This window comes from Notolepis coatsorum, assembly GCF_963971535.1.
Source record: "Notolepis coatsorum genome assembly, chromosome: 8".
Lineage (NCBI taxonomy): Eukaryota > Metazoa > Chordata > Actinopteri > Aulopiformes > Paralepididae > Notolepis > Notolepis coatsorum.
The window spans coordinates 51,995,885-52,014,898 of record NC_140172.1 but is presented as its reverse complement, the minus strand read 5'-3'; the positions used below and the strand labels follow the sequence as shown (position 1 = coordinate 52,014,898).

Here is a 19,014-nt window from a genome sequence, read left to right as displayed (position 1 = left end):
CGTACTTAAATGCATCAGCAATTGCGCCCATATTCACAGTAAAGAAGGTATTATTACTATCATCAATTGCAATAGACAAGCAGCAGGTGAGTACTGTACTGTACAGTCCATTATCACAGCTGTTATATTGACTACGACAGACAGTAAGGGACCCATGGCTCCGGAGCTATTTATGGCTCTTTCACAGATATTATATGGCTCATCAACTTTCAAAAGTTCATGGGAAAGGCCGCTAGCTAGCTATCATGTTAGATAGCTAAATGTATGTGCGACGTCGGCACATAAAGAGCGACTGCACTGAGGACTGAACTGTTTATGTTGCGTACTGTTGTCTGTGACGTGTGCTATATTTTACTGTAGGGTGGCCTTGCAAACAGAGTTCCCGCAGGACTGTTAATGGATGGTATTGCAGTATTCCACTTCCAGTGTGTCCTCCGGTAGTTAGGGAGGAACAAATGGCTTGTGAAGGTCTGGACTAATACATACAACCTTGAGCGTTCATTAATGCTCCATTGAAGTCTATGAGTGAATTTGAAAACAAACAAACCAAACAAAAAAACAGTGAATGTTGATCATTACTCTCATATTACAACATGCTACAAAAATATGTCCCCCCCCCTTTTTTTTTTCTTTTCTTTTAAATTGTATTTTCCGAATAATACGAGTCAAGTGATGTAATTACAAATAACATCACAGCTATAATACTGTAATTCGGTGCTAATAACAACCGACAGGAAATAACATGCTAGAATGCTATGCTATGCTGTGCTATGTTATCAAGGTGAAACTATATCTATATCTATATCAGGGGGTCGGCAACCTTAGGCACGCAGTAGCTTAACCAATGGCACACTAATAATAAGTGTGCAAGAGAGGACATTTTTGGAAATGTTGCCAAATGACCTCTTTAGCAGCCATTTTGGCAGTTGTGAGGCTTGTTATTTATTGTAGTTCCATTGATATATAAAAAGAATATCAGGGTCAAAGCCAAACAGAGGCAGAGTAGTGGCAGGTCTTCACATAATGTTGGTCGGGGAAGGTTAATGCTGGTGGAGCGGCTCAGTAGACAACGGTCATTCCAGCCGTCTTGGACAGAAGAGTGAGGTTTTGTGTTTCAGAAGGACCATGATATGTCTACTTTATGTCTTGAAAATGTTGTTTGCTGAATGTTGAGCATTGAGAGAAGAAAGCTTTCAAGGATGAGGCAGACAAGGCTGAATCCATCAAAATGTGCCGTGTCCATGTATGGGAAGCAAACATTTCATAAGGATGGCTTGTATAGTGCTCATATATAATTATATGAGAAATTATTTTATTACAACTGTTACTATGCACATTGTATCTGTTCAACTTAATGTTAACCTTAATGTTGATATGGCACACCGACACTTCCTATCATATCATATATGCAGATCAGATTCTATCCCATATCAGTACGGATGTTCAGTGTCGAAGTGCCGAGGTGTGAGTCCGTGCAGCGCGCTCACAGTAGACGTCCACGTTCCTGCTGATGTTGGTGTTGCCGAGGGCGTTGGTGACCTCGCAGGACACGGGCTCCGTGAAGAAGGTGTGGTCAGCGATGACCTCGTAGGTCTCCCCCGTCACCTCCCGGATCACAGCGCCACCCTTGGCCCACCTGGAACACGGGTCAACACACACACACACACACACACACGCACACGCATGCACACACGCACACACACGCACACACACACACACACACACACACACACACACACACACACACACACACACACACACACACACACACACACACACACACGCACACACACGCACACACACGCACACACACGCACACACACGCACACACACACACACACACACACACACACACACACACACACACACACGCACGCACAAATTTATATGGCTTGCCTGAATCCACCATATCCCCACCCCCCCTATGGACACACACACAAACACATAATAACTTTATTTGTATAGTACCTTTCATACAGAAATTGCAGCTCAAAGTGTCAGAGCTACCGTGAGACATACTACATTAAAATCTTTTTTTGTTGTTTTGTGTTTCACATGCAATCTGCATTCTGAAAATATGTTTTATGATTATTTGTGTTCTGTGCAGGACTTGTGTCAGTTCACAATTATACATTTATATAAAGACAAATTCTATAGTACTTTGAATTTGAACTGAAAGACAGATAAAACATTAAAAAAGATAATAATAATAAAAAATATGTGAATATAGATAGATAAAAGTTAAACATTATGCTGACAGTGGGTGTATCCCTGAGAGGGCCTGAATCCTCAATGACTTTTTGAGCTGGTGAAACTGACACCGGTCCCTAGATGCCACACAGCGGGTTTTTGTGAGAATAATAAACAGGCGAAAGTGTAGGGTAAAAAAGTTTTATTTCCTCTTATTCAACATCATAGGTTCCTACGGCAAATGTATTCTCCACGAGGAGCCACATCCCCTGGCATTTTTGTGACTGTACTGTACACAGGTCAGGAGGTACACTCATTTGAATATTGAGAGTTTAGCCTGCTGGTAACGCAAGAGCAAAGGTCATGGGATCACCGAATCAATAGGGTTCTTCCTCAAGGGATCATGAATGTACAGAGCGAATTTGAAAAATAATTGAATAAAACTACTCAAGTTATGGCGTTCGCACCCAGGATCTGCAGCGGAGGCATCGGGGTGAATCCATAACATCCCTATGCTGTCGTTTCTGGGATATAGTTAAAGGAAATTCAATTAAATCCAAAGAAATGTAGCAGACTATTGATATAACTGTTGAAAAATGTCCATGCAAATGAGCTGATGATTAATAACATTTTGGCCAAGGGCCCTCAGTAGTGTGAACCACTGTAATACTATTGAATTACCAAAGGAAACTCAAAATATCCTACATGACTCTATTCAACATGGCTAGTCTACACCTGAGCATCATACATAACTCTATTTAACATGGTTAGTCTACACCTGATCATCATACATGACTCTATTCAACATGGTTAGTCTACACCTGAGCATCATGGTCTATTCAACATGGTTAGTCTACACCTGATCATCATACATGACTCTATTCTATGACTATTTAATTTTTTCTATGCCTATTTTATTCTATTTTATTATTGTATTTTGCACAATCAATGCGGGCATGACCACCCGCATTTCACTGTATGCCCTGGTATGAACTGTATGTGACAAATAAACCTCTTGATTCTTGATTCTATTCAACATGGTTAGTCTACACCTGATCATCATACATGACTCTATATTCAACATGGTTAGTCTACACCTGATCTTCATACATGACTCTATTCAACATGGTTAGTCTACACCTGATCATCATACATGATTCTATTCAACGTGGTTAGTCTACACCTGATCATCATCAACAGTCGATCTATCTAAAAGCTGGGCAGAGGAGACGTTTCAAGGTCCTCGACCTGGCATATCGCGCAGCGAAGGGAACGGCTCCCACCTACCTCCGGTCAATGGTCTCTAACTACACACCCTCAAGACGCCTCCGCTCTACATCCTTTGGCCACCTCAGACCCACCCCTATCCGAGCTCCGGGAGGGTCATCAAAGAGAAGCCACCTATTCTCTGTCCTCAATCCACAATGGTGGAACGAACTTCCCATCAAAGTTAGGACAGCCGAAACCTGACCAATCTTTTGCTGTTGTTAGGCCCCGTTTAGACGGAAACGCTCTAAACGCAGGTGAATCCGCAAAAAAAAAAATTCGGATGTGCCTTTCGTTTATACGGAAACAGCGTTTTTACGGGGTGAAACCGTAAAAAAGTGAGACCAATTGTTGTTATGTTTGAAGACTCACAGTGTTCCATTAAAGATACCAATTGCACACCACAGATACCACACATTTTTCTATGAAAGAGAGACATCGAGAGGTTTTGTATCAGATTTTTATCATCAATTACTAACGGCTTCGTATGAAACCCTCCACCTAGACTCTGTTTGGAGGAGGGATATACCAGACCTAGAAAAAGATTTTGATTGGCAAGAAGCCTGGGCAAATGTTCGACTTGCATCAAGGAACCCGGACCATCAACAAATCAATCTTAACTATATTCATAGGACATACTTGACTCCTATAAGACTGAACAGAATGGGTCTTAAACAAGACTCCAAATGCTCCTTATGTACGAGGGGACATTTATGCACATGTACTGGGACTGCCCACCAGTTGAGATATTCTGGAAAGAGGTGACCCAGCAATTATCAAATCTCTTAACTTGGAATATACCTGTACACCCCTCTGTATTACTGCTGAATGATGTTTTTGAGTGTGCAGTACATCCACAGCTAAAGAGATTGGTTTTATCGGGTATCACAGTGGCTAAAAAGCTGATAGCATCACGATGGTTCCAACCGAAAAGAATTTGCCGAAAGGTCTGGATTATTACATATCTCGATGTGATCTATCAAGAAATATCTACAGCAAGAATTTTGGGTCTCAATGAATCCAAAATGACATTGTGGTTAGAAGTGGTGGAGAAAATAAAAGCTAGCATATAATGGTAGTGTCTGGTTAGGAGCAAGGGATAATGGATGGATTATCCAATGGGGGGTCCGGGAGGGGGGGGGGGGGGGGGGGGGTACGAGCTAGAGCATATGTGTGTAGGTTTTTAGATAACAGGTATTAAGGGTATATCCTGTATGAGATAATTAACTAAATGGTGATTTCATTGGATGTGCACTGTCAACTAATGCTTGTATATCTTATCGTGTGTTGTCATGTTTGTTTATGTGTTTGTTTAAAAAATAATAAAAAAATAAAATACAAAAAAAATTATTTGCATTGTCCTTAATAAACAAATCTTAAATCTTTGTTTGATGTGGTCGTTCAAATGTGTCAGTGGAGTGGGATGTTCTGAAGCCAGATTGGAATTCGTAGATTAGATATTTTTTTCCGCCAGGTACTTTTCGACCTGTTCGTAGACTATTTTCTCCATGACTTTCGAGATGGAGGTAAGAATAGAAACAGGGCGGTAATTGCCTGGGTCTAATTTGCTGCCCTTTTTGTGCAGAGGGGTCACTCTCGCAATTTTGAAGTCCTTGGGGACGTGTCCCTGTTTTATGGAGAGGTTTATTATGTGTGTGATGACTGGGGTGATGGCGGCTGCTGAGTCTCTGAGGAATTTGGAGGGGATGTTGTCATGGCCAGTGGCCTTGTTAGGTTGGATGGCGCTCAGTTTTTTGAGTACCTCATCGGTTGTTACCATTTCTAGTTTGAAGTCGTCTTTGCGGACCCCTAGGTTTTTGTAGTATGCTACTATGTGTTCTACCCCATAATGCCCTGAGTGGGAGGGTAGTTTGTTTACCAGTGTTGTGGCTATGTTTGTGAAGAAGATGATTAAGTAATTGGCTACATCCAGCTTGTCTGTGATGAGCGTGTTGTCCGTCTTTATGTTTATGTTTGTTTTTGTTTTCCTCAGTTTTGTCATTGATGAATATTTTTTTCGGTTTTGATCATGGTGTTTACGTCATTTCTTAGTCTGTTTCTTTGAATTTTTTGTTCAACCACGTGGGCTTGGAGTTCACTGTTTGAGCTTTTGGAAAGCTTTGTCTGACTTTTATGAAGTTCAGAGCATTTTTTGTCTCTGGTTTTCATAGCGGCCAGTATGTCTTGGTGGAATATCTTCTGACTTGGAGTTTCTGGCCTCACAGAATGTTTGGAATGCCCATTTTCCCTCCATATTGGATGTGACAGCAGTTGCTATGTGCAAAACAATGGTTGCTATAATACAGAAACAAGCATTTCATCATAAAGTTTTTTTTTTTATTTTTTTTTATTATTGCAAAACAAAAATTATTAAAAGTCAGTACTCAACACACAATGCATAATGAAACTAACAGTCAAGGTGGCTAAAATGACATGCAAGTACAGAAACAGAAAACAAAAAAAAGTCTATAATAATATTTTACCGTATACAGTGTATATCCAACGAAATTACCAATTATACAAATGCCTTATACAGGATATACCCCTAATACCTATTTTCTAAAACCCTACACACATATGCTCCAGCTCGAACCCCCCCCTCCTGGACCCCTCCTTGGATAGTACCTCCATTATCCCTCACTCCTAACCAGACACTACCATTATAAGCTAGCTTTTATTCTCTCCACCACTTCTAACCACATTGACATTTTGGATTCGTTGAGACCCAGAATTCTTGCTGTAGATATTTCTTGATAAATCACATCGAGATATGTAAGAGACCAAACCTTCCGGCACATTTTTTCCGGTTGAAACCAGCGTGATGCGATCAGTTTTTTTAGCTACTGTGATACCCGATAAAACCAATCTCTTTAGCTGTGGATTTACTGCAAACTCAAAAACATCATTCAATAGTAATACAGAGGGGTGTACTGGTATATTCCAAGATACGAGTTTTGATAATTGATGGGTCACATCTTTCCAGAATGCCTTAACTGGTGGGCAGTCCCAATACATGTGCATAAATGTCCCTTCGTCTCCATTTGTACATTGGGAGCATTTTGAGTCTTGTTTAAGGCCCATTCTGTTCAGTCTTATAGGAGTCAAGTATGTCCTGTGAATATAGTTAAGATTGATTTGTTGATGGTCCGGGTTCCTTGATGTAAGACGGACATTTGCCCATGCTTCTTGCCAATCAAAGTCACTTTCCAGGTCTGGTATATCCCTCCTCCAGACAGAGTCTAGTTGGAGGGTTTCATACGAGGACGTTAGTAATTGATAATAAAAACCTGATACAAAACCTCTCAATGTTTCTCTTTCATAGAAGAATTTGTGGTATCTGTGGTGTTCAACTGGTATGTCTAATGGAACACCGTGAGACCTCAAACATAGGTGTAACTGTATGTAAAAAAGCCATGTGGACTCGGTGAGGTTAAACTTTGTGCATATTTCTCCATAACTACAAAAACCCTGGTTATTAAAAATATCCCCTAATGAGTGTATGCCTTGCTCTTCCCATATAGGGAATCTTATAGGACGTTTTTCCATTAAGAGTGCATTGTTCCCCCTCGTCTTTGTTCACAAGAATCAAGAAACTGTTTACCAACTTTATATGGCAAAATAAACGCCCCAGATTACGTCTATCTCTACTTTACCTACCATATGACCGAGGAGGCCTGAAATGCCCAAATATCCAATGGTATTACTGGGCAGCACAACTGCGGACGATCATGTTTTACTTCTCATCGGAGAATCCCCCTGCTTGGATCCATTCAGAATCCTGCTCTGTTAAACCGAGCTTACCCTTGCACCTGTATTTGTATTTTGGAGACCGTAAATATCTGAAGAAAAATACAGACAACCCCATTATTTTAAACATGATAGATGTGTGGTTTGACGCACTCAAATATTTTAATATAAATTCGTCCCGATCCAGGTTCAGTCCTATTTGGGGCAATGCCAATTTTAAATCAGGGCAAAACGATAGTGGATTTAAAGTATGGGCTGAAAAGGGGTTAAGGAAAGTGCAAGACGTATACAGGGAGGAGGATGAAGTATTCATGTCCTTTGCGGAAATATCTACAAAATATGATATTCCGAAACATCACTTTTTTAAATATCTTCAGCTAAGGAGTTTTATATCATCTCAGAACCATTCATTGGATATACCGAACATTTCCATCTTAGAGGTAGCAGTCACTAGACACTGTTATGGTAAAGGTATAATTTCAATGCTATACGACTTATTTGTATCTGGTTCAGATGAATCATCTGAATCAAAACTGAATCAATGGAACGAAGACATAGAGGAGGAAATATCTTTAGAAGAATGGAGCGTGGCATGTAAAGAGGCACAGAGTCAGACAGTCAGTAGCAACCTAAAACTTATACAATATAAATGGCTGATGCGTACATATATAACTCCTGTTAAATTGCATAAGTTTAATGATAATATTCCAGATACTTGTATTAAGTGTAGTGAGGAAAGGGGGACACTGTTCCACTGCATATGGGAATGTGTGAAAGTGAAAACCTTCTGGCAAGATGTTATTGATCTGATCGATCAAATCTTATCAAAGAAGTTGCCATTGAATCCCAAGCTTTTTATTCTTGGTTTATATCCTACCACCCCACATCTACAACGCAAAGAGTTTAGATTTATAGATATGTGCATATTACAAGCAAAACGTGTAATAGCTCTTAATTGGAAAAATGTTGATGGACCAAGAATTGGTATGTGGATTAAAGAAATGGCTTCAAATATGTCAATGGAAAAGATGGTGTATATTGTTAGACGTAAACAAAACATTTTTGATAATGCCTGGGGACCATTTGTGTACTTCTTAAAGCATAATACGAATGTTGGGAACTTGCTTCAACAAGAACGGGATTAGGGGGAGTACTGTGGGACAACTCTTATCATTGTGTAAAAACGACAAGAAACACCCTTTACTTAATGTGTAAAACATTTTGGTTGTATTATTATTTATTTATGTTTATTTTTTATTTAAATCTGTATCCTTCCTATGTGAACCTGTTTTTGAAGTTAATTATTATTTTGTGGGGTGGGGTTAGGGGAGGGAGAACGGGGTGAAAATGTTTGCTGAATACTGCTCTGCTGATATACATGTTGTAATTTGCAAACTAAAACCCAATAAATATATTGTTAAAAAAAAAAAAGAGTGCATTGTTATTGAATATGGGAGTGTGATTATGCCATTTTTGAGGGTTAGGATATTTTTTTTGTGTTTCACGCCATATCCGGATTGCATGGGTCATAAAGTATTCTGTATTTTGTTGTGACAAATAATAAACAAACTTGAAACTTGAACTTGAACAGTAGTATTCGATTGCATAAATATTGATCGCAACAGGTGTCTGCAATCAAATAGTAGGCGATTATCGTTAAATGACAACCTTGGCCGACAAGCTGTGGTATTGCACCATATTCTATGGCATATATGTTGTGAGAATACTATGTATATGAGAATATATATCAACAGAAATTCAGTAAATTTGTGTTTTATTAGGCTACTGTATCTTGTACCACCAGAACAGTAATAGCATGCTTTTACAACATTGTACCTATTGTAACATTCAGGGACATTTCTCTACACCCCCTGTCTGAAACACTAATAGCGTGTGGGGCTATTATATTTTTATATTAGGGCTGTCACTTTATCCCCAAATCAAGTTAGAACGAATACGAAGTCAAACAGAATCAGTTCGAAGCAATTCAAACTTTTTTATATATTTTATATTATTATAAATGATTATATCCCAAGCACCGCACTTTCTCATAATCGCAAGCAATCCCAAAACAGAGAGCAAGAGAGAGAGAGAGAAAGCGAGCAAGGGCGAGGTACTTCACAATTACGAACGCACTCATTTCTTCGAAAGAATGTCATGATTGACGAGATTACAGACATCCTTTCATTCATAATGGTGGATATTAGCTCCTGTAGTGAGTTTTGTGCCCATATATGACAGCCCCAGTCCACAGTTACTGCTGCGCTCAGCACTCAGCGAGGCAGAGAGGAGAGACAGAGATACAGACCAGGCGGGGAGCAAGGAGCCTGAATATTAAAGATTCAGCTCAATGAAAATCTTGTTTTTCAATCTCGTTCAAACTCATTGGTAACCTGGCCACTCCTCCTCGCAGCGGCCTGATGTCAGACGAGTACAGAGATGAGGAGATGAAGGTGGACCTGTCGCCACCGCGGTGGTCGCTGCTGCCCAGCCCGTTTTCCAGCAGTCAAAATGTTTCATTTTCATTTCAACCTTTATTTAAAATCGTGTGTTCCTGAGGTTTACAGAAACGGCATACACATATATAACAGTGACACAATCAAGCAGCAATATTCCCAGAAACACCAAAGATGAATACAAAATAAATAAATAAATCAGTTACAGGTAGTCACACAATGGTCAGAAATCATATGCTTACACATTCCAAGGGAAGGGAGTTGGAGGACATTCCATGAGGTGTCATAGGAAAAAGTTAATTTCCCTAGATCAGAACATACTTGAGGGACCCTAAGAACCACCCAGTCATTAGATTTTATTGAATATGTTCCAATATTCCAATCTGTGTGACAGTGAAGAGATGTAAAACGGTTGCTTACCAATAAGGGCTTTAAAAATAAACAAATACCAGTATCTGTTGCGCCTTTCTGCAAGAGAAGGCCAATCCACCTTATCATACAGGACACACTCCCTCCTAAACCTACTCCTCCTCCCCCATTCAGGAGGTCTGAGGAGGTGCAGGTGGCCCTTCTGTCTCTGTAGCTGCTCACGGTGACCCAGGAGAGCTCAGGGCACAGTGGCAGAGGGTTTGCATCCTGAGTCCTGCAGGGGTGCAAGGAGATTGGGACAGGAGGGAGTTGTGAGGAATCCGCTGGTCCTGCATGGCCAAAGCAGTGTCCAACACTTCCCTCTTCTCATACTCATACTGTCTGCAGTCTAATGTGGATCTAAGGAAGAGGTAGGAAAAACAATGTGAGCAGGCTTAAACTTCCATAAGTTCAGCATGAAACAGTATACTTTCTAATAGCTGTATTATTCAGAAGATCAAAAACAAAGAATAAAAAAATCCATTTTTAAAGAAAAATGGAAGTACATTACAGTGTACTGAAATTTAAAACGGTATTAATAATCTCCTTCTGTCATTCTCTTCCCCAGCTTTCTAATCAGTGGTGGTCTGGTATGACTACTGTTATTAGCATAATGTAAAGGCTTGCAAACACCCTTAAAGACATGTCACGTTCATTTTTGTGATGTTATGTTACTTAATTTTCAAAAGATTATTTCCATGTTACAGTAGCTATTTAATAAGGTGAGAAGAGCTAAATACAGTCTTATGTTATGTACTATACAGTTCCAGATCACACTGCCGACAATCCTGAATCCAGCCTGAAGTCTGTGGCCCTTCATTGGAAATATGTGAAATGATTGTGTCGTGACCAATGCCCTTCAATACATTTGAAAAGGACTTAATGGGATTTTAGGTGTAAAATGGACTCTCTATCAGAATACTCAAATACTGTATGGGATATGTAGTTGATCTTTGACTGTTATATTGTCCCTGAAGGTTCAAAGAAAATAGAAATCATCTCAATTTCTACTGAGGAAATGGTTGCAAACCATCCATTGTATCATAATGAATTCCATAGGCCAGTTACCCATGCAACTTACTGTAGGTAGCACAAGGCCTATGCAACTCATTATAATGTTTGATATGACATACGGTTTGCAGCCATTTCATAGATAGAACATGAGGACACATCTAAATACTGTGAGCTTCCTACTTTGGAAAAGGACATGTACAGTATCATCATGGTTAAAACACATGTCTCATTGGATTGAGGCCTGGTGAGAGGATGCAGCACAGTGCTCTGTTTATCAATACTAAAGTGATCAGTAAAATTAACATCATGCTAGACAATATTTAGATAGGGCCTGGGTTAATATATTTTTTTTAAGTGTACCCGTCCTTTAAGTTTATGTTAATTGGTGCAATAACTTTGGTCCCCTAAAATGGGGGTAATATGTAGAGAAGAGCAGGTTCCGAGGCTATCTGGTCTGTTGGTTTCAGCCTTCACCACCTGACCCACGCCTTGTCAAGCGGAACGCAGAATGAGAGCCAGTTTCAGTCAAAGGCCCTGATATTATCATTCTCAAACCCTAATGTTAGCTAATGTTAACGGTATTATTTCACACAGACAGATCACGCTTTGCACTCAAAGAGAAGCCAGGCAAATATTAAGTCATGACAATAAATAGATCTAGCTAGCAAAAAAAATATAAATTATAAAACATACTAATTAGTTCTACTGCACTAACTAACGCCAGACATACTTTGATTACATTATGTTACTAGCTACTAATGTTAGCCATGCCGACAGAGATCATGGACTATAGAAAATAAGTCATAGCCTAACGGTTACACTCTTGTTATTGTGCTAATGCTATTGCTACTGCTAGCTCAACTCGTCATGACATTATATATCTCACAAGGAAACTTCATAATAATACAAGTATGACCTTACCTTTAGTGAAAGCTGAATAGGAATCACGTTGGAATCAACAGCCTTCAACTTGCGCCCATGTTCCTTTATCCCGTGAGAATGAGAAACTGTCTCTCTGTGCTTCAGATGCAGATTCAAACAACTGAACTTTGTACAGTCATTGGACAAATCAATGTTTGTGTTCCAGAGGAGGGACATGCATAGATATCCGTTTCTCTATTTTCTATATCAGTAGTCAAGGCTAATATATATATATTGAACCAACGTTGTGAAAGTAATATTAATTTCAGCTTACAGTAACAGTATATAATCAAAACAGAATATAATATGTGCAAAGAAGCCGAGAGGTTAACTCTGTTCAAGCTATTCAACATTATTGAAGACTCATTGACTATGACCAATACGTAGTTTGCTTACTATGACTACTACCCTGGGCATTTTGTCATCCATCACCACAGCCTCTTTTTTTATTTACATTAATTGCGATTAATCACAGCCTATTACACGATAAATGTGTTAAAAATAAATAAATAAATAAAATAGTTTTCCCTAGATTCATGGTTTTTCATTTAGCACCACAAATACATATAGCTATAGTTCCACAAAAGTATGTGTTGCTAACATACTGGATCTGAGCCATTAGTATTGTCCTATCAACCAAACTGCAGTGCTCTTGAATGAGCATGTTTCCTGCCACTTCATTTGGTGCATGCGTGCTGCAGGGTGGCATGTGTGGTGTGTGTCCATCACGGTGAGCTGGAAAGGGTTTGCGGGCATCTTCCGAGGATCACAGACACACACAAGAGGAAAGCCATTAGAGCCACCACAGAAGCTGCAGAGGGGCCTCAAGATGGCTGCGGATCAAGAGCAGTGATCTGTGGGTGCCTTCTGGTTCAAGACGGTTCTTGCTCTGAAAGCGCTCCCCTAAGCTGACCAGATGCTTCTGAGTGGAAGCTGTCATTGTTTGAATTGCTGCTTCCTGTCACTCTCAGCAGCCGCATCAAAACAAAGTCCTCTGACACATTCAGTGACAACACTTGAGGTGATCACCTTGTCAAGACTGGCATTTGTCTGATTTTCAAATATATCCACCGCATCGCAGAGCTCCCCAGTGAGTTTTAACTTGTATGAAGTGAGGTTGCATTGGACAATCCGGCTTTGACAGGGCATCTCTAGGTACCTTCAAGACAGATTTGATCATCTTCACTACACCGTTCCACCCAGTGACACGGGCAGGTTGGAATCTGAAGCTTTTATCCAGGATCTCAGCAGCTCTTTTCACTTGTGGCAGAATGTCAAAAAAATTAGAAAGGCGTCCCTTTGATGTGAATATGTTCACAGGAGCTGCTTGTTCCACGACATCAACCACAACCAACTACACAGCGAGTATAAAACGCTGACTTTTCTCATGATGAAAGTTGGACACATGTCACCTCAACATCAATTGCTTCAAGGCTATCTCCTCACTGGAGCCACAGTCTGTCCCTATACAAGAGACAGAAGGCAGTCAGCACATAAGCAACGTTTGTCTGTAACAATTACCGATACCTGCCAATATGTTTTGCTTGCCAGGGTTTCCTCATACTGTACATACTGTGTGGATGAAAGCATTTCTCTGCTGACATTTCTCAGTTTGACATAATGATATACAGTATAGCATTTCAAGGGGAAGTTAATAATGAAGTAGCATGTGATGTATAAGTGCATGTCCCTGTATAGAGCATGGCTTCATAGTGGAGTAGATTCATGACCATAATAAGATCATGGGTCTATAGTGGAGTAGATTCATGACCATAAGATCATGGGTCTATAGTGGAGTAGATTCATGACCATAAGATCATGGGTCTATAGTGGAGTAGATTCATGACCATATAAGATCATGGGTCTATAGTGGAGTAGATTCATGACCATAAGATCATGGGTCTATAGTGGAGTAGATTCATGACCATATAAGAGCATGGGTCTATAGTGGAGTAGATTCATGACCATAAGATCATGGGTCTATAGTGGAGTAGATTCATGACCATATAAGATCATGGGTCTATAGTGGAGTAGATTCATGACCATAAGATCATGGGTCTATAGTGGAGTAGATTCATGACCATAAGATCATGGGTCTATAGTGGAGTAGATTCATGACCATAAGATCATGGGTATGAGTGGAGTAGATGGAATCAGCACATGGTATCTGTATGGTATTGTATCTGAATCCTCAACTGCTCCTCAATAAGATAAGATCAGATACGATAAGATAATATAGGATCAGTTTGAGTTTCTGCACTTGGGTATTAGGTACCTCCGCAATGGAGAGACAAAGTTCCTTGTCAATGTAACAAATCAATTGAATTGTCACAATATCAACTTCACTGTTATTTGATGGGTTAACCTGTTAATCTGTAGACCGTTTTCGCCTAAAAGGTACACGCCTAAGTAAATGGAAGATTGCTCCACTTCTGCAAGGTCAATTTGCATGTTCTTGGTATCTAGGAACATCTAGGGACCTGGGGGTATGTATTTCCAGTGTCAGAAATATTGTGTCTGTTACTAGGCTGAGTAAATTGTAATGAATAAATTAAGTATGATTAATTATGATTTTGATGATGATCAAATTACTGTAGATACAGTAATTAATGATAATCGACTTTAATTATAAATTCATATTTGACCTTGAACTTGACCTTGACCTTGACCTTATTATGGCCAAATCATACATCTATGGATAGTGAAAATGTTCCTCTTTCCAATGGCAGGGTTGAATCTGGATTTAGTCGTTTCTTGCGTTTTCTACGAAATTAGCATTTTCCGATAAATTTGTATTTCCGATAAAACATAAAACATCGGTAAAAATGAAAATATACACTTTGACTACTGTTTTTGATAGGGTTATGGTCTTTACTCTTGGCTACAAAAAAAATATTTAAAAACATTGACCTCTTAACATCCAAGGGCCCACATGTGGACAATTCTTTGCCGACCTCTAGTGGCTTGGGTGTGCATTTCTCTTAATACAATATATAGATAGAATTAAAGCCCTATTTGTTGCCTGTCGATTGCCCTTTCAGGTGACAAAGTCCGTTCAGCGGTTCTCGAGTTACATGCCGATATGTGAGGCATGCCCCAAAGTACGCAAAAGTACACATTACCACCCCCGACTCCCGGGGCTCTAGCTCCATCAAATCATTTGGCGATCTCGAAAATCTTTACACAGGGTTGTAGCCAATGAGTGTGGCTTTCCAATGATACCCCATGATATGATAATTGGGGATCTAATACGGTCTCTATTGATCGATTTATGATAAAGAAAAGCAGGCTTAACGCCCTAGCCATATTTTCTGAAAATCTGCCTAAAAATACATACCTAAGTAAATGGAAGATTGCTCCACTTCTACAAGGTCCATTTGCATGTTATTGGTATCTAGGGACATCTATGGATCTCAGGGAATGTATTCCCAGTGTCAGGAATATTGTGTCTATTACTAGGAATGAGTAAATTGTGATGAAACAAAGGAGAATATAAATTAGGATTTTTCTTTGCATCTTTGACGGTGAATAACACCATGCAAAAAAATACCAGACATGAACAACTGCCACTGAGCTCGTTCAGCACCTCTTAAGATCACGTGTCCAACAAATCTAAGCAAATGCATAAAGGGAAGATAATTAAACAGAAGGTGTTGTAGATACAGTATTGAATTCTGCCATCCGGACACATGCCATATGAAATATTATTATAGAATATCAGGGCCCTCATTTATCAACAATGCTTAGAACGTGTTCTATTTTCGTTCTTAAGCACAGAATTTAGAATGTCTCTACGCACAGAAAAATCGGAATTTATCAACCGTGCATACACGGGTCCTATGCACACTCTGTGTTGATAAATACCATTTGTTCTTACCGTCTATGCTCATGCACGATTATCCATATATGGTAATAAAACACCCCCATGGGATGTGAAATAATGGACTAACCCGAGTGAACTCTGAGAAACTTCACTGAGAGCGAGATTGATCACCGAGGTCTAACCAACTAATTCAACGTATACAGCATTTCCCCTTGTGAACAATCTTATTTGGAAACATGACACACAGAATAATAGTATTTAGCGTTTTATTTTAAACAATATTTAATCGTATGATTATAGATATTTTTAGAGAATAAATAAATCCAATGAAGTTGTCAAGTTCACAGACAACTCTGCTGAGGAGGAGGGAGCGTGTAGACTATCTTCGGTGTGCCGGGAGCCAAGGATGTTGACTGACCCAGTCCTGCTACAGGACCAGCACATTGACAGAAATAAATCACAAGCTGACCCGACATTAAGCACTGTAATGACTGAAATGAAATCAATTTCAGCAGGCCAACTCTGCGCTCTACAATGCCTATTGTGCGCTCCGTGGTCCGTGGTTTTGGTCAGAGTCATTATGGCTTCAGTGGATAACCCTGATCTGCATTTAAGTGATGTTTTAATTATAGATACCAGAGTAATAACATTACAATTGAATTAAATACAATTAGGCCTGAATGAGTCGTGTTCCTCCCAGCCACCGGCAACGACATTATCAGCCAAAATGCGCATTGCAGATTATCTGTACATTGACAGAGTGGAATCCCGTTCACATTACTGGATTTGTTTATTGATGGAGTTTTGAAAGCTACATGGGTACAGTCTATTGCTCCGATGATGTTGGGTAACCTGGCGTAAAATCCTCTCTTGGCCTCCTGTTATTGATATATGGATATTGTATGTAGTTGGGGGTTGGGGAAATTACGACATCCAACACTGCGTTTTGCGCCACGCTCCAATTTGGGTCTCAAATTGCGGTACAAATCAAGGAGAATGTGTCTCGGGTAGCGGACTCTACTTAATATTATTATGTTCTCTCTCTGCAAATAGACTGCCCTATATCTCTGAAAACATCTGAGCACACACCACGAGAAGTATTCCTATAATAGCGATATGAACCAGGCTGAATTCATTCGGAAATACCTATGGTTGGACAATAATTACACCAATGTCGCTATTTTACAATGAACTATAGTGAATTACGGGTCATACAGAACACGTCATTGTTGAAACTAATGCATGAAACTGATGAAAGCATTATGCCGTCCGTCTGCAGTCTTCATATTCTACCGCTGGGCGCCAGGTACGCATGGTCTGAGCTGTGCGTAGATATACGCACAATGTCAAGCACAAGTTAAAGTTAAACAAGTAAAAAAAAAGTCCCACACTTTGCTTAGAAATGATCGTACACACGGGTTATGCACATATCTGTGCGTACGCACCATTGATAAATGAGGGCCCAGGCCTATAAATGACCTTATTATAGCCAAGTCGCACATCTATGGATCGGGCCAAATCTTCTCTTTCCAATGGCAGAGTTAAATTTGGATTTGGTATCACCAGGCATGCAGCAAGAACCGTGAATGAAATCTACTGTAAATACAGTAACTTTTTTACTATGGAAACTGGTCCGCCATTTTGATTGCAACGCGGATTTTTGTTAAACGTTCACAGAAAGGTGTGTTCTAATTTATGCCAATAACATTCAGTTATATTATCATACTGGTCATCGCGTCTCGCTCTTTGCCATTATGAGATAACTCTTATCTCCTAGCACCTATACTGTGCTCATGAACAAACAATTTGCACTCATGCACGTGACAAGGCCACGCCCCTGCGTCCTGCTATAAGACGCCGGACATGGTCACACTCTACCTTCCTTCCTTCCTTCCTTCCTTTTTTTTTTTTTTTTTTTTTGGTTCCTCAGCAATCCATGCCGGGGAGGTGTTCTGTGGGGGAGATTTTGTCACCCAGTGTGATATCAGCTTCCCCCATATCAAACCGGCCCTTTCTGTCGGGGTCCCCCCTTGGGTGCGATTGCCTCATTGGTAGTGTCAGGGTACGATATCCTGGCTCCACGAGACGCCCTGCTCGCGAGGTTGGCGGGTCCAGGGTTGGCAACGCATAGCGGGTGGGACCGGGCCGCCTATCTACGGTTCCTGGTGGACCAGCGCCAAATGGCGGCGGGTGCGCTTTGGGATTATCATCACATATGGCTACAGCAGTGCCGTATGTCGAAGTGGATGGAGAGAACGCTGAGGCGGGGGCTTGTGTTGCAGTTTGCGCTACCCCACCCTCCGTTTTCAGGTTTGGTGCATACCTTGTTGTCAGGGTCAGCAGCAGTGACAGCTCTGGCCGACAAAATCCAATCTCTGTTAGCGAAGCAAGCCATCGTTGTGGTCCCAAAGGAGGACGCGTTTACTCCCGGTATTTTCTGGTGCCCAAGAAATCGGGAGGTGTCAGACCTATTCTGGATCTGTCTGCGTTCAATCGGCTGATTGTGACGAGGCGGTTCAGGATGTTGACCGTCAAACACCTGATAAGCTCTGTCAGAGTGGGGGACTGGTTCACCTCCATAGACCTGAAGGATGCGTACTTTCACATCCCGATCTTCCCTCCTCACAGGAAATTCCTTCGCTTCCTCTTTCAGGGTGTAGCGTACGAATACCAGAAGCTGCCGTTCGGCTATTATCTGGCCCCTCGCACATTCACCAAGTGCGTAGAGACCGCACTGGAGCCTCTACGTTGTCAGGGGATACGAGTTATTTTCTATCTCGACGACATTCTGCTCCTCAGCCGGTCGAGGGAGGTCGCCAGGTCTCATACCAGGCTGGTGGTGGAATTCCTCACCAGTCTGGGTTTTGCTGTGAACTGGGAGAAGAGTACTCCTCTTCCCAGTCAACAGGTGGAGTACTTGGGCTTGGTTCTAAGCTCAAGGCCCATGAGGGCAACCCTCTCAGAGCGGCGGCGAGTGGATATTCTCAACGCGCTCAGGGGGCTCCGTCCTGGCAGGATGGTTACGGCGCTGTCCGTGATGCGCCTACTCGGTATGATGGCATCTGCTCACTCTGTGGTCCCTCTTGGTCTCCTCTTCATGAGGAGGATACAGAGGTGGTTTTCCAGTATGAAAATAGACCTGGTGAGAGGCAAGTGGAAACGACTGAAGGTTCCCATGTCAATACTGGG

The 19,014-nt window shown here is 40.8% G+C and overlaps 1 protein-coding gene across 1 annotated transcript in view; it reads right to left on the bottom strand.

Annotated features, from left to right (window-relative positions):
• Positions 1-19,014, bottom strand: part of LOC311232985 (kin of IRRE-like protein 3) — a gene marked incomplete at its 3' end in the record, with an annotated part of 534,465 nt that overhangs the window by 41,780 nt on the left and 473,671 nt on the right. Inside the window, exon 7 of the mRNA XM_084319831.1 lies at positions 1,488-1,636. Within this exon, the coding sequence (XP_084175957.1) occupies positions 1,488-1,636 (149 nt within the window). The remainder of the gene's footprint in view (positions 1-1,487; positions 1,637-19,014) is intronic.